This window comes from Nothobranchius furzeri, chromosome 8 (assembly GCF_043380555.1).
Source record: "Nothobranchius furzeri strain GRZ-AD chromosome 8, NfurGRZ-RIMD1, whole genome shotgun sequence".
Classification (NCBI taxonomy): Eukaryota; Metazoa; Chordata; class Actinopteri; order Cyprinodontiformes; family Nothobranchiidae; genus Nothobranchius; species Nothobranchius furzeri.
Genome location: NC_091748.1, coordinates 52,393,702 through 52,419,064, shown reverse-complemented (window position 1 = coordinate 52,419,064; position 25,363 = coordinate 52,393,702). Strand labels below are relative to the sequence as shown.

The window sequence follows — 25,363 nt, the reverse complement described above, 5'->3', positions numbered from 1 at the left end:
AAGCAACGGGACTTCTCGGTTTACGACAGAGCGCGTCCGTCCGTGCGCGTGGTGGGAATGGTGGTAAGATGGCGGCGCTGAAGGAGGAGCAGTGCTACGGACTGTCCTGTGGAAGAGTGAGCAACGGCAGCAATGTCACCGTCTTTCACGTTAAACTCACTGACAGTGCACTCAGGGCGTTCGAGGGCTTTCAGAGCAGCAAGGTAAGGTGTCCTTTGCGGTACCGGGGCGTTTTTGTTTTCGGAGGGTGCCCTGGCGGCTGTGACAGGCTCAGGGAGGTCAGTCCCCGCTCCGTCTGCCTCCTCCTGTCTTCAGGCTGCTGCTGCTGCTGCTGCTGGGTTCGGCTCGGCTCGGCTCGATAAGAGCCCACTCCAGATGCTGTAACGTAGACATTCACCCAGCTACTAAAGGGTGGTTATTTGTTTCATTTGACGCAACAGTTCTAACTTAATTCGTCATCTTGACACGTCTTGAGCGGCTCGCGAAGAATTAAACCGATAACACCAGGAGGGGAAATTTAGATTGAGGGCGATTCTCGAAACTTTGTTGGGCAGTATCTAATTGTTTGGCAACCCCAGCTGTAGCTAAACTAGCCTGCGAATGTCCGGGTTAAGTCACGTTTGGTATTTAAATTCCGCGTTTAAACTAATCGTTCGAAGTTGTTAAAGCTGAGATGTCTTAATGACGACGCTTTGAATAATTTGGAGGAAAAAAAATCCACCCTGCATTCGTGTGAGACTTCATTCCCCAACCCCCTCACTTCGCCTAAAGTCTCACGTACTCCTTACTGCTTTAGAATTGCGTCAAACTAAGTTATTGCTTCATAAAATGCACCTCATCAAGTTTAATTGTCCCCAGTTTTGTGGTGAGACACTGAAGTGTCTGCTGCTGCTGCTGCTGCTGCTTGTTGCCGGTGGCCATCTAACGTTTCAGCTTCTATAAATATTTGACAGGGAAAGCCTGGCAGGGCAAGAGGAGAGGGCCTCATCTCCAGCTTCAGTGGCTGTCTACATACAGCACGACAGCAGCTGATGAACCAAAACAATAATGTTACAAACAGGCTGCTGGGTGAGGAACAGCTACAGTACACGTAATTCCTAAAAAGTGATGAAATGCTAATATGTAGCCTAATATTATAAAAACGAGCAATCACGTTTGCATCAATGAGTCTAAATCAAGTGTTGACACAATGACATGTAAGCATGCAAAATAAGATTGTTTCATCCAGCAGGTTATTCAGATTAGCTTATTATTCTGTCTGGACGCAATTGGAAGAAATGAGAAACTTGGATCCTTGGATCATAGCCACCATTTACAGTTTTCTGGAACTCAAATCTGGCGCAAGTTGTGAGGAGATTGTCGATGGAGCACCTGTGTTCCTGAATTCTCACTTGTTCCACGTAAAACGCTCTGCTTTTTCTGTGCAAAATGACTAGATGCAAGCTGCAGTTCAAAGACGTGAGTTTGGCAGCACAGCCTTGCTTTGAGCAGCTGTCAGAAGAATATTTTAGATGAAAGGAACTGATAAACTGGTAGGCATACAGTTCAGACAGACAAGACAACACAAAACTAGTTCTTGACTCTCATCCCCGTTAGATAAGTAGTCTTGGGGCTGTGTTGCTTGATTTGTTGCATGTTAGCTGTACCTTTTTGTTTATTTCCTCTTTTTTTAAAGGCATCTTAGTCACATATTTACCAGAAAGAGGCTTCTGAGTAATCAACATATCTATCATTGAAAGGGAAGGGCTTGTCTTGTAATGAGTGTTCAAAGCTTCTGTGTGTCAGAAATGTGTGTATGTGTGGGACTGCAGATCTTGGAACACATCAGATTCAGATGTCCTGTGTGGGAGGGGGTTTTCGTGGTCCATGTTTTTGGAATTTATTAGAGATGGCACGAACCGGGCATAATAAAAGAAACATTGATCTCAGTGGCTTTGTCTGGTCCAAGATGATCAAGCATGAAGGTACAAATTTTATACAAAGGATGAGTTTGAAAATTTGCCCTATTTTAAAGGACAACAGCTTCCGCTGCTTCGTCTCTACTGTAGATGGAGGACATCACCGGGATTAGCGTTTCTCCCTTCATAAGGGAGCTTCTTTCAGATGTTTGAGGAGAGCTGTGTTGTGGCAGCAGTCTCTCCTCCATGCTGGTCTGTTCGCTGGGTCTTTAAGGCTTATTTAAACTTGGCAACTGAAGCTTAATGTTAGTAAAGCTACTGTTAGCATTTTTGTAGCTTCTTGTGTTTGGATATGCTGTTTCTTTTTGGTTAAGAGTTGAACTTTTGTGTGGAGTAGATCTCCCTTTTGGTAACATTTGGAGTGCTGTGGGTTTTTTGTTGAGATTAAAATATCGTCTTGAGTTTGGTTTAACCACTCAGTTTTGAGTTTGTACCTTTTTAAGATCCTTATAGTCTTTAAGAACCTTTTAATCTTTGCCTAGTGGGACATCTTTTAGTTGTTTGATAATTAAAAACCCTAGTTATTTGTACTTTAGTTTTGTTCCCCACAGTCCATAATATTTTCGTTTGTTAGTATTCCTGACTTGTGTTTTTTGGTAAATAAACCTAATCATCATTTTGACTTTAAAATCTTGTCTTTTGCACACTAGCCAATCTCCCTAGGAAGTGTCGTAACACCACTCGCCACATGCACGTGAGTGACCAAAACAAGCAGCATGAAGAATGAAACTCCCATCTCCAACCACCTCTCAGGCTCAGCACTCCCAAGCTCTACACGTCACCAGAACACAACCTGCCGTAACACAATAACAGCAGTGTTATACAAAATGGAAGGCCTGTAGTGTTTGTTCTTTTACAGTACCAATTCATAAAGTTTATTAGGGGTATTTGTTTGAGGTTTTATAGTTTTTATCGGCCCTGGTCAGACTCGTGACCTGCATGTCAACCATACCCCCTTAGCGCCATTTTAGGTGTATGACTTGCATTGCTAGGGGAAGCTGCAGCTGAAGTTAAAGCAGAATAAGAGTCAAAAGGATGGATAAAAAAAACAAGGATGAACTCATCCCTTACAGGAAAAAACTTCTGAAGGAGGCTAGAGATCGGCATTTTCAGAAGTTGTCCACAATCAACATTGTAGATCCCTATGACCTCAAAGGAAACAAACGGAGCTCAGACGCATCATTACTGCTGAATATATATCACTTGAGTAAGCTTAGCACTCCTTTAACCTATTTATAATCAAGTGAAAGTAAAGAGTAGCCCTCCAGAAACATTAATTAATTAAACAAGTTATTATTAATATAAGTTGTAAGCAGGTACAGAAACAGTACCTACATGCAGAGGTCATGATCGTTTTCTCCCGTCATTTTCTCTAATAAATAAAAATTCATAATTTTATTTTCATTCATACTTCATCAATATTTAGTCTAAAGCTGGCCAGCACGTCCAGCAACATATTAATGTTACAATTAAACAATTTCACTTAAAATAAGAACATATCACCTGCTGTTCTGGTCCTGCTGCTGCTGTGACCCACAGACGCCCTCCGAGCTGCTCTAACAGCTCTTCAGTGTGCTGATGGTGAACTGCACTGATTGTGATGTCCAGGTCTTAGGTAATGCTCAGATGTTCTGATGGGAATCTTTTCTTGATAGATGCTGTTGCCTCCGTGATGTTCTCTGTGCGTAACATTTAAAATGTCTGCACAGTCTTGAGATTTCTCTGTCAAAATAAACGGTCAAAAACGGAAAATATACAGTTAACGCGATCCTTGCCTACATTTAACTTTTTTTTGCCTTCTTGTGAAGATATCATGGCAGCCCATGAGTGTACCATTTTCTGCAGTTTAATAAGCTCACAACACACAAAGAAAACGGTGCTTCCTTTGTTTATACACCTAGCTATCCCATCATGCAACACGCTACAGCCCCCGATACACCACCTGACAAGGACCGATTGATCATTCAACAGAAAAATAATCGTCTAAATAGTCCTTAGAATAGTCGACTATACGATAAAAAAATAATAGTTTAACCCAGCTCTACTTCCACATCACATCAGCATTTTTTTCAACGCTTGTTCTATGACCATACATATTACCGTAAATCCTCTAATACAGGCCCAGGTCTGTATTTGACTCAAGCTCATCAAGCTCCAGGCCTTTATTGGAAGGAGGACCAGAATTAGAGGCAGGCCTCAATTTCTATTTGAGCAAAATGAACTAATGGTTCGCTGGAGTTTTTGACAATTAAAATTGCGCCCACATTTTCAAAGTTAAACACATTTCTTTTAACAATGGTAGTTTCTGCTTCAGCTCCCCCCTCCCCCTGCGCAGTGGCCGCAAACTCACTGATGCGCCTGCAGCCTCTTGGAGTTCCTGCTGCTCTACACATTAAAATAATTATTTCATTTTCTGTTCCTCACTTCTGATTACCTTCAATGGTGTCTGTTTGTTGCAACCACCAGGTACAAAAACTAACTTGTTTTTATTTGATTATTTTTCTGTCCTGCCTGTTTATTATCTTCCTGCATCTCCTCTCAATCCTAAAGAGAAACTTCTACCTGGGTTCATATATATTCACCTTATGAGTTACCTTTGAACTGCAGTTCTAAAAGATCTACCGACCGCAAAAACTGCGGAGTGCACGCTGCTTGCCGGGCGCACCAATAAGGTAAAATCACCAGAGGACAAACAGGTGATGCACCCCGATCCACAGCAGCGAAACGCATCAGGCACAAATGAAATAATAAAAAAACAAAAACATAAAAGGAAATGAGCCGACATGAACAATCGCGTGTTAAATTAGTTTTTGAGGTGGCGACTAGGGCTGCAACAAACGATTATTTGGATAATCGATTAATCGGACGGGGTCTCGACACGATTAATCGATTAATCGGATTACATGGGGAAATTTTTAAAAACTGCTAGGGAAACGTTATTTCTCTCCTTCCTTCACTTTATTTAACACAACATTATTAGAAAACAGTTCAATAGCAGAAAAACAACATGCCATCACCTAAATTGTCTTATAAGGTGTATAGACAGAGACCCTAAGCTACATCTATCTGTGACCTAAAATGCTTGGTCCAAGTTAAACAGCTTAAGGGCAATTCTCATCTGTTTTGTTTGATCTCATCTGTTGACATTTATTTTAAATGTAATTAAACATTGGCCGTGAATTAATCAAAATTGATCACTATTTCCAAAAATGACTGAAAAAATACCAAATAAAACAAAAGTAAATGAATGCCATCCTCCTTGCGATGATGCCCTGGGCAACTGCCATAAAGTCACATCAAGAAATGCTGCTGATCATTCCAATGATCCCAAATAGACTCACATTAGGCCACATGAAAGCAACTGAACCCAAAAATATATTAACCAGTATATAACTGCACTCTCACACAACACGCCTGCAGCAACAGTTAGGACTCCTCCCTCCCTTTTAAAAGCGTTTTTGCTTCTTAGGACATTGTGGTTGTAAAACCACATGCTAGTCTGGCCCCGGTGTGATCAACCAGTTTCTGCGGGAATGTGATGGCGGAACCAGGGCCAGATTAACACTTTGTTGTACCCTGGGCAACAATATTCAAGGGCTCCATCATCACGACCCAAGGATCACCATAATGTGGTCACATACAGAATATTTTACTGTAATATGCAGTAAATATACTCAATACTTGAATGCCTGACAACACGTAACCCGCCCAGAGTAACCTTTGACCCACCTCGTGTGGACTGACCAATGAGGAAAGGGTCTTAACTTGAGGCCCTCTCTTCATTGGTCAGTCTGCATGAGACTGACTCTCAACTGACGTTCAGTCGTAGGCAGCGAAGCGTCTCTGTGCAGTGCAAAAGCCCGGGTGGACAGTTTGTTTAATGTAGGGTGACCATATTTCCATTTCCAAACAAGAGGACAGGGATCTGTGCCTATGACGTCACACTATGGCAACGCCACACAAACCATGTTGGGACCCATTTTTTGTAAGAACTAAATTAATATCAGATTCTGCCAATTAAAGGGCTCTAAAACAATTCATTTGTAAATATTTTGCATATTTAATGCAAAATCTAATTTTTCTGCTTTAGTGCTGCAACAAGGTTTTATTAATAATATATTATAATACCTTTTGTTTTACTACAGCATCGGTAAGCTTCCTGTGCACAGATTATTAAGGATGCTTGTTTCAGCTGTGAGATTAGACGATAGGATCAATGAAAAAATAAGTTGTCACACACTCCATGGAAACTTTCAGAGAATCCACAAATAGTGGCTTTCAAATGGTTTTGTTACTTTTTGCAAGTTTATAAAAGAAGCAGATGAGACAGCGTGTCTGATAATTTAGTTTTTCATCTGATAATATTAGAACATGTCAGTAATGTCTGAGGGGCTTTTATAAACACCATATAACTAACACTACTGGAGAGGGCATGAATTACACAGAGGCTTCTGGGGAGCCCAGTTATTGGGGGGGGTGGGGGTGGGGGTGGGGGGGGCATTTTGCCTTGGCCCCCAAAATGTCTTGAAACGGCCCTGGGTGTGTGACTGAGTTTTGAAGGTGATCTGAATTGTATCAGATGTATAAATATGACATGTGTATAACTTATTGTTTTTTACTGGTAAAAACGTGTAGTGGAGATAAATCTACCTACATTTTACTTTTCAACACTTTGTTTTGTTTTCTTGTTTTTATTGAACTATTTTCCTGTCCTGTCTGTCTCTCATCTTCCTGCATCTCCTCTTAATTCTCCAGAAAATCTGTTGCCTGGATTCTTACCTTTTCACCTCATCAGTTACTTCTGAGCAGATCAAAGGGATCTCCTGACCGAAAAGCGCAGAGCGCGTTTTCGATGCTGCGTGAGGTGAAATCACCGCAGCACAGGTGATGAGCTCCGCAGTAGCGCGCTTCAGGCACAAATAAGACAGAAAATAGAGAACATGTGCGGACATGAACGATCGTGTGCTAATTATAGTTTTTTGGTTGCGCCACTTTGAGAATGGACCGTGCGCTGGAAGCAGCTGCCTGGATCGCTGTGCAACAATGCGGAACCGGTTCGCAGCAGCGCAAGTCTGCCGGCTCTCCCTCGCGCTGATCTGCCGCTACCGGCTCTCCCTCCCGCTGATCTGCGGCTCTCCCTCGCGCTGATCTGCCGGCTCTCCCTCGCGCTGATCTGCGGCTCTCCCTCGCGCTGATCTGCGGCTCTCCCTCCCGCTGATCTGCGGCTCTCCCTCCCGCTGATCTGCGGCTCTCCCTCCCGCTGATCTGCGGCTCTCCCTCGCGCTGATCTGCGGCTCTCCCTCGCGCTGATCTGCCGCTACCGGCTCTCCCTCCCGCTGATCTGCGGCTCTCCCTCGCGCTGATCTGCCGGCTCTCCCTTGCGCTGATCTGCGGCTCTCCCTCCCGCTGATCTGCGGCTCTCCCTCCCGCTGATCTGCGGCTCTCCCTCGCGCTGATCTGCCGGCTCTCCCTCGCGCTGATCTGACTTGCTCTGGTCTGCGCGCAATGGCGGGCGGGAAGGGGGAAGGGGGGGGGCGGGGGGCGCTTTTGGAAGAGTTGTGCGACACAACGAATCGATGACGCAATTCGTTGCGAACGCTTTTAGTAATCGATTTTCATCGAATTTATCGATTCGTTGTTGCAGCCCTAGTGGCGACACCTGATTTTGATAATGTTACTGTGGCCGTGCTCAGGACGCAGATGTCTGGACCGCGTCAACAATCAGAGCTTTGCATGCGCAAGCTGGTTAAGGTTAGGATGGGGGTGAGGGGAATGTGAAATTGCAAGAGGGTAAACGTAAAGTAACGGCGGGTGTCGGTACCGACGCTCTGGCACAGCGCGTTGCTTCCCGACGCGCAGGAGCTTGTCACCTGCTGACAGCAGGCTGCTATCTTTTCCGTGGACTGCATCTTGCCGGTCATTATCACGTGACAGCGACTAGTCAATGACAGGCATAAAAAGTCACTATAGAGCGGTGAAGTCGACTAGTGACTAGTTCATACAACCCCTGCTACTGCTCCCCAGAGTGTTCTGCAGCATAATCAGCACGTTCTCTTTGAAGTTGAACTTCAAATTTTCGCCTCCTCTTCGTCTCCGCATGGTTAAAGTTACCCTCGTGGTCTATCACTGGCAAATCAAAAGTGAGACGGATGACACAACCGCCCCCCGTACTTGCTTGTTACCACATTCCACCCAGCCACAATAAAAAACCGGCCATTATTCACTTCCGCCGACTCCGACACCGGCCAAAATATGATACCCGGCAGTTAATTAAATACAGCCTAATATTAGAGGATTTACGGTATACATCATTTTAAAGCTAGGATTTTTGTAATTCCAACCATCTTTGGCAATCAAGGATTCAACCATTACTGTAGACGGTGTTAACATTTTTGTCAAACTTCTCGGAAATTAAAAATAAACTCACCATTCCAAACCTCATATAAATGACAGCACTGAGCCATTTCCAGCAAGAATGGTCTTTTTACATCCAGAAAATTACTCCCAATAAAAATAGGCCTACTCCAATAAAATTGTTGGTCCTCACTCCGCAAAAAGTCTTACGTTCACAAATCCAACATAGACTGTGGAAAATATTTAAAACGTTCCTCAGAAGTGCCTCTCGTAATCCCATTTGGCATTCAGATGTTGGTTTCAAACTTGTTAGTGACCTCTCCCCTAGCCAATAGGTGAAGGGAAGCCAAGGTCTGGAGTCGGTCCTTCTCCACAATCTTCCTCAGGTTCCGGTCACCCCTTCTCGTTGTGCTGCGTTTTCTGCCACACTTTTTCCATCCCATAGACTTCGCACTCTGGGAACAGCCTGTTCGTTCAGAAATTTCTTTCTGTGTCTTACCCTCTTGTTTGAGGGTGTCAATGATGGCCTTCTGGACAGCAGTCAGTTCGGCAGTCTTACCCTTGATTGTGGTTTTGAGTAATAAACAAGGCTGGGAGTTTTTAAAAGCCTCAGGAATCTTTTGCAGGTGTTTAGAGTTAATTAGTTGATTCAGATGATTAGGTTAATAGCTCGTTTAGAGAACCTTTTCATGATATGCTAATTTTTTGAGATAGGAATTTTGGGTTTTCATGAGCTGTGTGCCAAAATCATCTATATTAGAAACAATAAAAGGCTTGAACTATTTCAGTTGTGTGTGTACTGAATCTAATTTATATGAAAGTCTAATGTTTATCAGTACATTACAGAAAACTTAATCACAATATGCTAATTTTTTGAGAAGGACCTGTATTTAAAGGTCTCATTTAGGGATGCTCTGATTTTGTCACGTGATCGAAAATCGGTCCCGATCACATAGTTTTCACAAGATTGGAATCGGGTGAAAAAGATCGGATTTAACCTTTATAAAACAACAAATATAAAATATATTATTAAAAAATTTAAATAAAAAAATTTAAATGAAATCTTGGATTTGTTTTCCCTTATTTTAATGCTGTGCTGAAGTGTCGGATTGTGACTATCGGCAGATACGCAAAATCAGATGACTTGAACTTGTATCGGGAGCAAAAGAAATGTGATGGAAACATCCCTAGTCTTGTTCACTCATTCATTCACATTTTCAGATTTTCTCCACAAGGCATTCTTCAATCTGTTCCATCTCTCTCTCTCTCTCTCTCTCTCTCTCCTCTCTCCTCTCTCCTCTCTCCTCTCTCTCTCTCTCTTATATTTATATATATGTATATACATAAAGAATGTTTTTTTTTTGAGGGAGCATTTGACGGTCTGTCATTTTCAACTAGTAGTTAAAAAGTTGGGCATGTCTCCATCAGCCTGTCAGGAGGGCCTTTGTACCGACGCATCGTGGCGTTGCGTGTCTTCGTACCCACGCAGAAGGAGATGTATAAATCATCGTTTAGGTTTTACTAGCAAAGATTCTGCAAAAGTTGTGAAATCAATACAGGCTTCCACAGTCACAAGTCAAGGTGGGTGAGGCCAAGGATACTCATTTTCCCTGTGATGTACAAAGAAACTGGCTTTTTAATCGTTTCCCCCTCTATTTCTTTTCTGCAGCTTAACTTTCATGTTGTAAAGGGATGAAGCAGCATAATAGATTAGAATGTTGTTTCCATTCTCTTTACAAATTGCACCACCCTGTACATGTGCTCACAGTGCATTGTTTACAGTGTGATTTGGGTATTTTTATTAGGCATTATAAAAATTGCTTCCATAAAACTGACACTGGCGGGTACCCAAACTCAGCTGTGAGTTGCAAGAGGATGTGAGTTACACTCTTTATTGTATCATTGAGTGTGAATACATGTCTGCTTAGTAGGAGAAGACGAATTTCTCAATGGCATGTTCGCTTCATTCCAGGATAAGCTCAGCAAACAATTGGCTCGGGTGCAATGCTACCTCGGCTATTGTGCAAACCCGTGTTCCTCATTAAGGACAGTATATTTCTCATTTTGTTTCTGTGTATTGTCCTTGTGCAGCAATAGTTCAGTGCTTCCTGTGTGAGACGTGACTGTCAGCTGGTTTTCTTTCATGCAATGTTTGAGGACGGAGTTAACTAGAGCTTCTGCTGTTCGGACTTGAAGCCACAGACTCACTCTTTTTCCTTTTTTACTGGTTGTGACATAAGTGAGGAAGTGGGTAAGCCTGACCGTCATCAGGCTAAAGGGCGTGCTGTAGTCTTTAAATGGCTCATTGTCAATGGTGCTAAAAAAAAAAATCAGGTTCAGCTGTGCAATATTAATTTTTTTTTAAACATCTGGTTGTCCAAGAACATTTTGTTCCAGGAAAAGTAAAGGCTATCGATTAAATGAAGCACTGAGTTTAAGTATGCAAAATGTTTAATAAATGTTTATTCACCAGGGGTCTCATTTATCAAACATTGCGTAGAATCCTTACTAAAACCATACTTAAGCTCAGCAAAAAATAAATTTACTTACGCCAAGCAGGTTTGTGATCTATCAAACATGGAGTACGCACAGCTGCACGCAATCTCCGCTTCATAAATCAGAGACTAACGAGAATGATTCTCAGCTGCATTTTAGTCACATCCCGCCCTCACCATGCCCACTTACTGCCATAAATGGTCAATGCAAAGTGCCTTGTGGACCTCATGCATATACATAAGCCGGCTTGTTGCAGCATTTTGATCACAACCGCAGATCAAGGAAGCGCTATTTCACAAGCAGAAGTTGAGGTACTTGTGGGTGAGGTGGAGAAATGAAAGGAAGTGCTTTTGCAAAAAAAAATAAGAGAAAATCCACGGAGTGGCACAGTGTTGCTGAAGCCGTCAATGTTGTGAATTCTTCAGAGATCTGTGCCAGATATAAAAAAAAAATGATCCAATCGGGATTCGATCCCCAGACTCCCAGGTGAAAGTCACTCGCGCTAACCAGTCACCCAAACGAAGGTCTCCCTTGTCCAAGTAGCCAGGGCGCATGATCAATCATGTCACAGTGACAGGACGCTCACACTGTAACAGACGCATGATGTTATGTCTCAATCTGCCCCCCTGCTGGTATTCTGCATTCCGTATTCTGCGATTCGGTGTGTGTGTGTGTGTGTGTGTGTGTGCGCGCGCACGCGCATGTTGGGGGTCTTGTTCTGTGTGAAAACGAAGCGGTACAAGTGATAATGCTGCAGGATTTCATAATTTTATCCTTCTCAGCAGCAGCACTGCAGGTGCTCTCCATGTCCAAAATGTGCGTAAGCCAGGTCCTTAGTCAACTTAAAGTTGCGCACATTTTTCCACTAAGTTTTCTTTCATGAATCCCAAAGTTTGCATGAAAAGTTGCTTACGCAGTTTTCCAACCCCGTTTTGTGCGTAAGCAAGCTTGATAAATGAGGCCCCAGGAGATCTGAAATATTTCAGCTTAGTCGGGACTCGGGAGTTTTCTGTTTTAGAAATCACTATAATACATACAATCCATGGATTAAATACATTCATTGAAGTGTTTTATTTACACTTTATTCATGTGCTGTCATATGTGAAATATATTTGAAAAGGGTAGAATTTATACATTTCTTAACAATAATCAAATGGATTGGGAAAAACCTATAGAGGACATCAAAGTTTCACTGTTTTGGCAAACAACTTTTTTCATTCTACAGAACAAACTGCCTGATTATAAGGGTTCTGGGAAGATTTGTCATTGTCGTCATCTTCCTCCACTTATCTGGGTCCGGGTCGCGGGGGCAGCATCCCAACTAGGGAGCTCCAGCCTGTCCTCCCCAGCCACCTCCACCAGCTCCTCCGGCAGGACCCCAAGGTGTTCCCGGACCAGATTGGAGATGTAACCTCTCCAACGTGTCCTGGGTCGACCAGGGGGCCTCCTGCCGGCAGGACATGCCCGAAACACCTCCCCAGGGAGGCCTCCAGGAGGCATCCTGACCAGATGCCCAAACCACCTCAACTGACTCCTTTCGATCTGGAGGAGCAGCAGTTCTACTTCGAGTCCCTCCCGAATATCCGAGCTCCTCACCCTATCTCTAAGGCTGAGCCCGGCCACCCTACGGAGGAAACTCATTTTGGCCGCTTGTATTCGCAATCTCGTTCTTTTGGTCATTACCCAAAGCTCTTGGCCATAGGTGAGGATTGGGATGTAGATCGACCGGTAAATCGAGAGCCTGGCTTTCTGGCTCAGCTCCCTCTTCGCCACGACAGATCGGCTCAGCGTCCGCATCACTGCAGACGCCGAACCAATCCGCCTGTTGATCTCCCAATCCCTCCTACCCTCACTCGTGAACAAGACCCCGAGATACTTAAACTCCTCCACTTGACGTAGGACCTCTCTCCCGACCCGGAGTTGGCAAGCCACCCTTTCCCGGTCGAGAACCATGGTCTCAGATTTGGAGGTGCTGATCCTCATCCCAGCCGCTTCACACTCTGCCGCAAACCTACCCAGCAAGAGCTGAAGGTCAGAGCTGGATGAAGCTAGGAGGACCACATCATCCGCAAAAAGCTGAGACGAGATTCTCCTGCCCCCAAACTCGACACACTCCACACCACGGCTGCGCCTAGAAATTTTGTCCATAAAGGTTATGAATAGAACCGGTGACAAAGGGCAGCCCTGGCGGAGTCCAACCTTCACTGGGAACAGGTCCAACTTACTACCGGCTATGCGGACCAAACTCACGCTCCTCTGGTAAAGGGACTGAATGGCCCTTAACAAAAGGCCACCCACCCCATACTCCTGGAGCGTCCCCCACAGGGTGCCCCTGGGGACACGGTCATAAGCCTTCTCCAAATCCACAAAACACATGTGGATTGGTTGGGCAAACTCCCATGCCCCCTCCATCACCCTTGCAAGGATATAGAGCTGGTCCTCAGTAGGGCTGTAGCGAAGCCTCGATGACATCGACGGCTCGATTCTAAAAATTTGTCGACGTCAGATCCGGTCGTCGATGCACCACGCCCACTTGTTGCATCCCCAGGAGTTTGTAAATAGAGGTGGAATCTGCCTGTTTTTCCTCTAGTTCGCCCTCTTCTCCGCCTTCACGAACATCTCCACCAAATACCGAAGACCCGGAACAATTTCCGTCCGCTGCTAGATTCCTTTCCTGTTTTGCCCGCCTTCGTCTCTCGGCAACGGACAACAACTTCCGGGGTCAGATGCGCTGCTCCTTCTCTATCGCAGATGTAGAAAATCACCGGGAGCGTTTCTGCCTTCATAAAGGAGCTTCTTTCAGACATATTAGGAGAGCTGTTTTGGTGGTAGCAGTCTTTCCTTCGTGCTGGTCTGTTTGCTGGGTGTTTTTAGTTTATTTAAACTTGGTAACTTGAACTTATCGTTGGTAAAGCTACTGTTAGCATTTTCGCTAACAGCTTCTTGCGTTTGGATAAGCTGTTATGTTTTGGTTTAGAGTTCATCTTTTTTGTGGTGCAGATCTCCCTTTTATTACATTTAGAGTGTTGTGGGTTTTCGGTTTAGTTTAAAATATCACCTTGAGTTTGGTTTAACCACCCAGTTTAGAGTTATGACCTTTGGAGATTCTTATTTTGGTCCAGAACCCTGTAATCTTTACCCAGTGGGACATCCCTACTCATTTGTACTTTTTAACTCCCCACAGGCAGAATTAGTTGTATTATTCCCAACCTGTGGATGGAAAGATTCATCTTTTTTTGTAGTTGTAAATAAACCTGATCATCATTTTAACTTTTAAATCCCGTGTTATTGTCCCTTCCTTTTTGCACACGAGCCAAACTCCCCAGGAAGAGTCGTAACACCTCTCGCCTCACGAACATAAGTGATCCAAACAAAGCAGCATGGAGACACTCCGTCTCCAGCAGCCTGCACTCCCAAATTCTACACGTCACCAGAACATAACCAACTGCAACACAATAAAAGCAGTGTTATACAAAATGGAAGGTCTGTAGTGTTTATTCTCTTACAGTAACAATTTGTCAATTTTTCTGAGGAATTTATTAGAGATTTTTTGGTTTTTATTAACTGTGCAATAGAAAAATAATCATTAGATTAATTGTCTAAATAGTCATTAGAATAGTCGACTATTTGATAAAATAATAGTCAAAATAATCGTTTTAAAAATAATCGTTTACCCCCAGCCCTAGTCCACAGTTCCACGGCCAGGACGAAAACCACATTGCTCCTCCTCAATCTGAGATTCAACTATCGATCGGACCCTCCTCTCCAGTACCTTGGAGTGGACCTTTCCAGGATGGCTGAGGAGTGTGATCCCCCTATAGTTGGAACAAACCCTCCGGTCACCCTTCTTAAAGATGGGGACCACCACCCCGGTCTACCACTCCACAGGAACTGCCCCCAATGGCCACGCAACGTTGCAGAGACGTGTCAACCATGACAGCCCTACCACATCCATAGCCTTGAGATACCCAGGACGAATCACATCCACCCCCGGGGCTCCGCCGCTGTGTAGTTTTTTGTCTAGCTCAGCAACTTCTGCCCCAGAGATTGGACAGTCCATCCCCAGGTCTCCCTGCTCTGGCTCCTCCTCGGAATGCGCCTAGGTTGGATTGAGGAGCTCCTCAAAGTATTCCTTCCACCGCCCGACTATAGTCCCATTTGACGTCAGCAGCTCCCCATCCCCACTGTAAACAGTGTGAGCAAGTTGCTGCCTTCCTCTCCTGAGGCGCAGGACAGTTTGCCAGAACCTCTTTGGAGCCGATCGATAGTCTTTCTCCATGGCCTCACCAAACTCCTCCCACGCCCGAGATTTTGCCTCGGCAACTGCCACTGCTGCACCCCGCTTTGCTATCCGGTACCCGTCTGCTGCCTCCGGAGACCCACAGACCAGCCACGCCCTGTAGGCCTCCTTCTTCAGCCTGACGGCTCCCCGAACCTCTGGTGTCCACTAATGGGTACGGGGGTTGCCACCACGACTGGCACCGACCACCTTGCGACCACAGCTAGCATCAGCCGCCTCAACAAACGCAGAGGGGAACAAGGCCCACTCGGAGTCAATGTCCCCCACTGCTCTCGGGATGCGGTCAAAGCTCTGCTGGAGGTGGGAGTTGAAGACCGTCTTGACAGGTTCTTCTGCCAAACGTTCCCAGCAGACCCTCACTGTGCGTTTGGGTCTGCCAGGTCTACGTGGCATCTTCCCCTGCCATCTGATCCAACTCACCACCAGGTGGTGATCAGTTGACAGCTCCGCTCCTCTCTTCACTCAAGTGTCCAAAACATATGGCCACAGGTCAGATGATACGACTACAAAGTAGGGCTGAAACGATACCTCGAGTACCTCGAATAATTAGAGTACAAAAAATCCTCGAGTCAAATTCTCTGCCTCGAAGCTTCATTTAATTCATGTTTAATTAATTCATGGCTTTGCAATCGCCCGTGCTCATGTTTCACCCGGACTGAAATAAGTGACGCACATAAACATGCACACGCAAGTAGCGAACACAACTTAACTTTCTTTTAAGCCGTGGCGGACAACATGGACCCCGGTGGAGTGCGTAAAAGACACAAAATGTCAAAGGTGTGGGACCATTTTTCACGTCGTAAGGCGGAAAACGTAGTCCAGTGTAAATACTGTAAAATGGATTTAGCCTACCACAACACCACATCCTCCATGCTGCAACCTGACCAGGAAACATCCACATGTAAATGTCACTTCTGCAAGCGGACTCGGAGCCTCTACAAGATAATGCATTTTTGCCTGTATTTCTATATATTCTGCGGACACTGTGCGACTTTTTCATTTGTAGCACACACTTTCAGCTCACACCGTACGTCTGGTAGCAACACGTCAGACTTAAAATAAGCTAAAAATAGCAGTTTTTACAACACGTCGGACTTTTTACTGTGTTGTTATTGATGTCTGTTGTCCCTCAGGATTGCTGCAGGAGGACACAGGTATTTATGAGTGGTGGAGGAAAACGAAAGAAAATAAATGTTTTGTGATCAGTATACTTTGACATAACCACGGCAAACATGCTTTCGACAATCCTTGTTAGTGTGAGGCAAAAGAAGTGTAAAAATTAAAACGAACGTGTGTTAATAGGGAAACAGCTGGCGAGCCATGTTTGTGCATGCACCGTGAGCGGTTCTGGTGCTGTTTGGGCCGCAGCCGCTCGCATTTGTTTACTGTGAAGTAAAATTGAAGTGCTAAAGTTTTGAAAACTAATTTTGAATAAAACTTGAAGAATAACTGGCAATTGCTTGCTCATTTCAAGAGGTTGTTCATATTTTATAACATGCTATTTGATATAAGGGTTTAAAAATGCTAAAGAGTAATTTATTAGAGTACTCAATTAATCGATAAAATATTTGATAGAGTACTCGATTACAAAAATATTCGATAGCTGCAGCCCTACTACAAAGTCTATCATCGACCTGCGACCTAGGCTGCCCTGGTACCAAGTGTACCGATGGGCATCCTTATGTTCGAACATGGTGTTCGTTATGGTCAAACTGCGACTTGCACAGAAGTCCAATAACGAAAAACCACTTGAGTTCAGATCAGGCGGGCCGTTCCTCCCAATCACACCCCTCCAGGTCATGCTGTCATTGCCCACGTGAGCATTGAAGAGCAGGACAATGGAGTCCCCTGATGGAGCACTATATAGCACTCGTCCCAGGGACTCCAAAAAGGGTGGGTAATCTGAACTGATATTTGGCGCATAAGCACAAACAACAGTCAGGACCCATTCCCTGACCCGAAAGCGTAGGGAAGCTACCCTCTTGTCCCCAGGGGTAAATCCCAACACACAGGCAGAGAGTCTTGGGGCTAACAAAAAGCCAACCCCAGCCCTCCGCCTCTCACCCGGAGCAACTCCAGCAAAGGAGAGTGTCCAACCCCTCTCAAGGACTTGGCTTCCAGAGCCAATGCTATGTGTCGAGGTGAGTCCGACTATATCTAGCCGGTACCGCTCAACCTCTGCCACAAGCTCCTGCTCCTTCCCCGCCAGCGAGATGATGTTCCATGTCCCAATAACCAGTTTCCTTGTCCGGGATCGGACCGCCAAGGCTCCCGCCTTGGTCTGCCACCCGATCCACACCCTTCATGTTCCTCCTGCGGGTGGTGGGTCCACAGTTGGATGAGCCCATGTATCCGGTTCGGGCTGGGCCCAGCCGGGCCCCTTGAGCAAAAGCCCGGCCACCAGGCGCTCGCTCAATGGCCCCAACCCCAGGCCTGGCTCCAGGGAGGGACACCGGTAACCCACCGGGACGGGTACTCCGACTCTTTGTTTTTACTTCCATGAAAGATCTTTTGAACCGTTCTTTGTCTCACCCTTCACCTAAGACCCATTTGTCATGGGAGACCCTACCAGGAGCACAAAGTGCCTTAGACAACATAGCTCCTAGGATCATTAGGGCACTCAAACTCCTCCACCACAATAAGGTGACGGTTCAAGGTTTTTATTGTGTATGATTTCAAACAATTATTGTATTGATTATGTGAAGAACTGCAACCTTTTTTATTCAGACCTTCAAAAACTAATCTTGTAAGTAAATTATGCCTTCTCTAATCACTTAAGAATTGGATCTTTAGAAAAAGATGACTTTTTTTCTGCAGTTTCTTGCAAACCTGAGGTTCAACCTATACTACCAATTAAGCAACTCATTAGCGATGCCTCTAAACATTTTAAATGATGTAAAGGCTTCAGTAGAACTTCCTCAGTGCATCTGACTTTAATTCCATATCTGTGAAGTTGGATATGATCTACTGATGGAAGGTATGTTATTGGAGCCAATCTACATCCCTTTTAAGTGTCCTGTCCAACTAGGACTAGGGGTGCTCTGTTTCAATCACGTTATTGGAAATTGGTCGATCACGTCATTTTTAAAAAAGATCAAGAGAAAAAGATCAATTTAAGCTTTTAAAACGACAAACATGACTTTTGAAAATCTCATGATGAATTCTAATAAAATAACAGCTTCGTTTTAATTTCAATATCAATATTCTTTGTTTCTTGAACAAAAATGGTAGCTTCACAAGATTCACTGCAAGCAGGGATTCAAACACCAAGCTGCAGCTGTTAGTTAGGGAGTAAACAACTTGAATTACGAGCATTGTTGCTACTTTTAAGTGTATTCATAATATAAAGGTTTTTATAGTCATTGTACTTCCCAAACAAGTGAAAGTGAAACTTAAGGACAAATTTGATGTGTTTTCTTCTTATTTTAATGCTTCGCTGAAAAGTATTGGATCGGGACTCTGTATCAGCAGATACTCAAAATTAAATGATTTGAAATTGGATCGAGAGCAAAAAAAACGTGATCAGAACATCCCTGAGCAGGACTGAAGAATGCAGCCAGTCTGAACAATGATCACGAAGTGGGAGAAAGGGTAGACTGGTGCATGGAAACATAATAGGCCCAAACACTTGATGGGAAGACACAAGCCTGCATTTCAGTTTCTCAATATGTATACTCGTCCGAACTTGTGTACTCACATCCTTGTGAAACATCAGCGATGGCCCAAGTACTCTTTCAATCCAGAGTAGAAAGCTCATAACTGTAGTGTTTTATATCAGCAATCCAAATAAAGAAATATAAAGGTGTGTGTGTGTGTGTGTGTGTGTGTGTGTGTGTGTGTGTGTGTGTGTGTGTGTGTGTGTGTGTGTGTGTGTGTGTGTGTGTGTGTGTGTGTGTGTGTGTGTGTGTGTGTGTGTGTGTGTGTGTGTGTGTGTGTGTGTGTGTGTGTGTGTGTGTGTGTGTGTGTGTGTCTGGGAATGGTTTGTGAATTGGGGTGAAACTGTCACAGTTGTTTTAAGTGTGGGAATGGGAGGGAATTAGGGCTGGGCGATATGGCCTCAAATCTATATTACGATATAATCTGAAGCATGTGCGGTAATGATATATATTGCGATATATTTTTTCCTCTGTTTATAGATGTCAAAATGACATGCTTTTAAATATCCTCATGTGGCAAATATATGCCACTTGAGGCATATAGGCCTCCTCCTCCGCCCACTCCATGTTTGCAGTCACTGCCATTCTGTTGTCCCATTGTTAGCAGGGTGCACATCTTAGTGACGTCATGTGTTATTGCGATATTGCAGTATTGCGATATAGCCAAAAACTCTAATCATTGCCCAATTTTAAATAATTTCTACCTTATATTGTTTATATTGCCCACCCCTAGAGGCAATGTGGGTTATATGGGTCATTTTAATCTGTTAAGCACTTTGTGTTGCATCCTATGCATGAAAAGTGCTATATAAATAAAGTTTGATTTGATTTGTTATTGTAAGTTATTATGTGTAGCCTGTAAAATATGTTCTTTTTTTTCCAGACTGTTCTCGATGCCTCAAAATGTTAATTGGCTTACCCACCATGAAAATAAAAGCAGCATTACCTTAAATAGCTCTGTTTTGATGAAAAATGTCCTTCATTTAACAGCAGTAAATGCTGGTATTAAGTTTTATCAAAAGTGAACCAAATAATATACAAATAATATGCATTCTTTGTTATTTAATGGACAAACTACTTATTTTTATTTCTGGTTGTTTCTTTAAATGTAGCGAGAAGCAGCGCTTGCCATGATGCAATGGAGTACAGTTCTGTTTCAAATGCCGTCCTCATCGCTTGAACCTAGTGGAACGAACTTTCTGCTGTACTTGTCAAGAACATACTTGTGGGGTACATTAAAACGTTCCAGCGTTCTTGGGTATTGAGAAACTGCTATAGATTGTCTTTTATCCCAACTATATGATGAATGTGTTATACATTTCCTTTTTTCTTATGTAAACATCTTGGATTACTTAATTTTCAATTTTTTGGGCTGGAATATCGACGAGCCATAAAATAGTTAACTGGAAGCATTTAAGTTTATGGTCAACGTTTCTATGCAAACACAGACTGCTCCTCATTTAAAGTTGTAGTGGTGACACATTGGACACTCAGGTTTATGCCCGGTGTCCACCTCCATGTGGATGGTGAGGGGGAGTAATGAAGCCAGGGTGAGGATTTAGTTGCTTGACGTTGGTTGTTCTGTGCTAGCTCTGTGGTTATTTAAAGAATCCTTACGCTTCAGTCTCAGCAGATCATGAGACAGACAAGAAATTACTTTAACCACTAAAGCCAAATGTGACTCTAAATGTTAAGCTGTCCCTCTATCCTGTGGCTGTGTAACCACAGTTGAGTGACCGTGTCAACGAGGTGTTGCACCACAAAGCTCAGACTTTCTGACCTGCACCCCCAACGCCACCCAACCAAGAAATTTTCTGAATGTGAATAGATCACAGCTTGGTCTTTGGTCTTCACATTTGCTATGTATGTGTGCTTTTCTTATATTGTATCTGCATATTACTGGAAAGCAAAAAGGGCAAACTATTTTGAAAAACGCTTGTAGACCAGTATAAAAATTTGGAGATATGTTTGCATGAATCAATTTCCCTCTGGGATTAATAAAGTATTTTTGAATTGAATTGAATTGAATGTAGCCTTAATTTCATTCAACCTGAAAAATTGCTCCGGCGTGCCAGTGTGTTTTCATTAATCTTTCCATAAACCTGTTCAGAAATGCATGGTCAACAGTGCTACAAATACATTTTAGGGATGAAAAGTGAGGATGGTTTCAAACATACAAAGAAAAGATACATTTTATGTGGTACTTAATTTGAATGCAGGTTTTGGGTATAAATAGTCAACACTTTTAGAAACAACTAATCTTTCAGTTTCTCTTTGTAATACCTGGAAATGAGAATGAGGACTAACATGTGCAACACAATGATGGGCTGTCAAACTAAATATCCATGAAAACTGAAACATACAGGCACGCTAAGGAATTGTTTTGGAGCCGTGCGAGGGGGTGTGTGCTTGAGGAGGGTTTGATTCAATAGAATTTCAGATGTGGCACAGCGCCTATACAGGGAGTGCAGAATTATTAGGCAAATGAGTACTTTGTCCACATCATCCTCTTCATGCATGTTGTCTTACTCCAAGCTGTATAGGCTCGAAAGCCTACTACCAATTAAGCATATTAGGTGATGTGCATCTCTGTAATGAGGTTGGGGTGTGGTCTAATGACATCAACACCCTATATTAGGTGTGCATAATTATTAGGCAACTTCCTTTCCTTTGGCAAAATGGGTCAAAAGAAGGACTTAACAGGCTCAGAAAGGTCAAAAATAATGAGATATCTTGCAGAGGGATGCAGCAGTCTTAAAATTGCAAAGCTTCTGAAGCGTGATCATCGAACAATCAAGCGTTTCATTCAAAATAGTCAACAGGGTCGCAAGAAGCGTGTGGAAAAACCAAGGTGCAAAATAACTGCCCATGAACTGAGAAAAGTCAAGCGTGCAGCTGCCAAGATGCCACTTGCCACCAGTTTGGCCATATTTCAGAGCTGCAACATCACTGGAGTGCCCAAAAGCACAAGGTGTGCAATACTCAGAGACATGGCCAAGGTAAGAAAGGCTGAAAGACGACCACCACTGTACAAGACACACAAGCTGAAACGTCAAGACTGGGCCAAGAAATATCTCAAGACTGATTTTTCTAAGGTTTTATGGACTGATGAAATGAGAGTGAGTCTTGAGGGGCCAGATGGATGGGGCCGTGGCTGGATTGGTAAAGGGCAGAGAGCTCCAGTCTGACTCAGACGCCAGCAAGGTGGAGGTAGAGTACTGGTTTGGGCTGATATCATCAAAGATGAGCTTATGGGGCCTTTTCGGGTTGAGGATGGAGTCAAGCTCAACTCCCAGTCCTACTGCCAGTTTCTGGAAGACACCTTCTTCAAGCAGTGGTACAGGAAGAAGTCTGCATCCTTCAAGAAAAACATGATTTTCATGCAGGACAATGCTCCATCACACGTGTCCAAGTACTCCACAGCGTGACTGGCAAGAAAGGGTATAAAAGAAGAAAAACTAATGACATGGCCTCCTTGTTCACCTGATCTGAACCCCATTGAGAACCTGTGGTCCATCATCAAATGTGAGATTTACAAGGAGGGAAAACAGTACACCTCTCTGAACAGTGTCTGGGAGGCTGTAGTTGGTGCTGCACGCAATGTTGATGGTGAACGGATCAAAACACTGACAGAATCCATGGATGGCAGGCTTTTGAGTGTCCTTGCAAAGAAAGGTGACTATATTGGTCGGTGATTTGTTTTTGTATTGTTTTTGAATGTCAGAAATGTATATTTGGGAATGTGGAGATGTAAATTAGTTTCACTGGTAAAAATAAATAATTGAAATGGGTATATATTTGTTTTTTGTTAAGTTGCCTAATAATTATGCACAGTAATAGTCACCTGCACACACAGATATCCCCTTAAAATAGCTAAAACTACAAACAAACTAAAAACTACTTCCAAAAACATTCAGCTTTGATATTAATGAGTTATTTGGGCTCATTGAGAACATGGTTGTTGTTCAATAATAAAATTATTCCTCAAAAATACAACTTGCCTAATAATTCTGCACTCCCTGTATAGGGGTAACACTGAGTGCTGAATGGCTGTAAAACAAAACAAAACAAAACAAAAAACTAATGTTTCCTTAGCTCAATGGAACTAAAAAGATGGGGCACGTTACTCCTGTCTTGGCCTCACTGCACTGGCTGCCTGTTCGTTTTGGAATCCAGTACAAGGTACAAGTTTGACAGCCAAAACATGTATAGAAATAATAAATTTCTTCTTCATACATTCTCCTGCAATGCCCTGGTCCTGTAGAATGAGCCCTGGCATTTTTACTGTGATTGCCTGTTTTTCTGTAAAATCACAGAAAAAGAGAGCTGCTCTAGCTACATTTCTGAGGACCTTTAGCTACTTTCTTCTAGATATTTCCTGCAAATTAGCAACAAAATGGCCATTTTCGCTCCGAACCGTTCTTTAAACGTTGTTCTAGCTGTCATCAAGGGTATAAAACTTACAGATACGCAAGACGTCATTGGCGCTTTAGCTTACCTAGTAAGACGACGGACTCTCGTTCAGAAGATCTGGGTTCGATTCTGGATGTGAACATAATTTATTTAGAATTTATTTTTTACATTAATGGTATATTTTTTTGCAGTTAAGATGCCCAAATTTTTATTTGAGACTCGCCGAACGGCATTGAATTCACAGATAAAAAAGATGTGGGTTCAACTTTCATTTTGGAACAATTTTTCAAGTAAGGGATGGGAAGCTCTGTAAAGCTGGCGGACTAACCCATCTTAAACTTTTGTCGGCTCTGCTGAAGAGAAAGGTACAGAACCTGTGCGTTCTCCTGTCCTCTGGGCCACACACACACACACACACGGGACTGTCTCAGCTGTTATTTTCGTTAAGGAGTGTGCACGTACAGCATGCGCGCCTCGTGCACGAGCCTACTATTGAAGCTGCCTTTACGCTTTTGGCCTGAGGGGGCAATTGCGAGCATAAAAATTCAAAACTCCGTAAAGTCCCTTTAATGTTAGTTCTTAAGCTTTAGTTTTTATGCATTTTTATGTTGTGTATTGTTTTTAATGTTTTTAAATGTTGTGAAGCACTTTGATTAGTTTTATACTGTTGTATGGTGCTATATAAATAAAGCTGCCTTGCCCATCAAACGTGCTGCCCACATTAAACAGATGGGACATGTCAGAAGCTTCAAAGAGCATCTTGACTTTGGTAAAGAGCCAGTCACAGTAAATGCACTAATAACTAAGCTAAATACAGCCAACATCTCACATCAGCATCCAAATTTTGTTTTTATTTAAAAGGACTGAGTGATGGGTCAAGTTTTTTTCAGTACGATTAATTCAGCAATGACTCATGTGCACTGAGCACTGAATGTGCTCACTTGCTGCATCATTTCACCTTTGTGGAGTGGATGGTACCATTTCTGCTTCTGAAATCTATAAGAGCACCAGTGATTCATCTAAATGCCTAATTTGGATCAGCTGACAGGTGACACAGGCTTGGCACTGTGTGCAGATGCCAAGTCCTGTTGGAAAATGAAATCAGTATCTCCATAAGGTTGGTCAGCAGCAGGAAGCATGCAGTGCTCTAAAACCCCTCTTGTTAAACAGTGGCTTGACTCAAGGATTGCAGCTGAAACCTGTCTTGCATATGTGTGTGCGTCGTGGTTGTTGAAGCACTGACTTCAGCTACAGTCTACTCTGTGTGAATCTTTCTACACGGCCCATTTATGGTGTCATTTTAAAGCTGCTATAGCAAATCTACAGAACAAGCTAGGTTTTGAATGTAAACACTGTCATGAGACACTCACCCCTCCCCACAGGTATCTTCACTGAGACGCTTCTGCTGGAGCTGTAAACCCACGATGCCAGAGGAAACTGCTGAACACTAGTCGCTGTTTTCTAGGTTCTAGCATCTTTTGTTGTCCAAGATTTCAAATGGTGCTTTTCTTTTTGAGACTCTGGTAGTTTGTCCTAAAGTTTAAGTGGTAGAAGCCGGCTATTTCTCCTCATCTGATGTTATTGAGTGGAGAACCTAACCTCTCAAACAAGTGGTGTTCTGAGAATGGAAGACCCAGCAAAGTGTAAATGATTGATTTTAACCAAAGCTTCACGTTTATACTTTTCTTGCACAGTAATAGTGTATTCAAAAAAGTGATTTTTCAGCTAATTGTTGATCCAAAAGGGGAGACTTGACTGGACCGATGTGTTCATTTTGTAAGACATCAGTTTAAACAGCAGAGTTTAGTTTTGTAATCTGTGTTAAACTGATTATGGCTGTGTTGCTAGTTGGCACTATGCAGGTCCATCTACAGCCTGGGTCCACAGTCAGAACCTGCCTTGTGTCCTAAGGTTAGCTCTGTGGAACATTCTGGGCTCAGGTCCCAGAGAATAGTGACATGTCAGCAGCCCATTGAAATGAACAGGCTGAGGGTAGCACTATGTAAGCAGTGTTACGGGGGGTTGGGCATTGGGTGGATTTACTAAAACTGGTGCTGTGTTTTAACAGTTCAGAGCTAGACAGGGCATGGCTAGGTGCTCCAGGAGTAGGTTCCGAGCCCAAAAGGAAACTTACATTTTTTTGTAAATCTGGTGAACTAATGGCATTCTTCTGTTTTTGTTCCACG

The 25,363-nt window shown here is 43.4% G+C and overlaps 1 protein-coding gene across 2 annotated transcripts in view; it reads left to right on the top strand.

Moving 5' to 3' along the window:
• Positions 1 to 25,363, top strand: part of ell (elongation factor RNA polymerase II) — a 59,693-nt gene continuing 34,330 nt past the window's right edge. The window contains exon 1 of one of the 2 annotated variants that reach the window (XM_015971531.3): positions 1 to 203. In XM_015971531.3, the coding sequence (XP_015827017.3) occupies positions 69 to 203 (135 nt within the window). In that variant the 5' untranslated portion in view covers positions 1 to 68. The remainder of the gene's footprint in view (positions 204 to 25,363) is intronic. The other variant, XM_015971528.3, reaches the window with a different exon arrangement.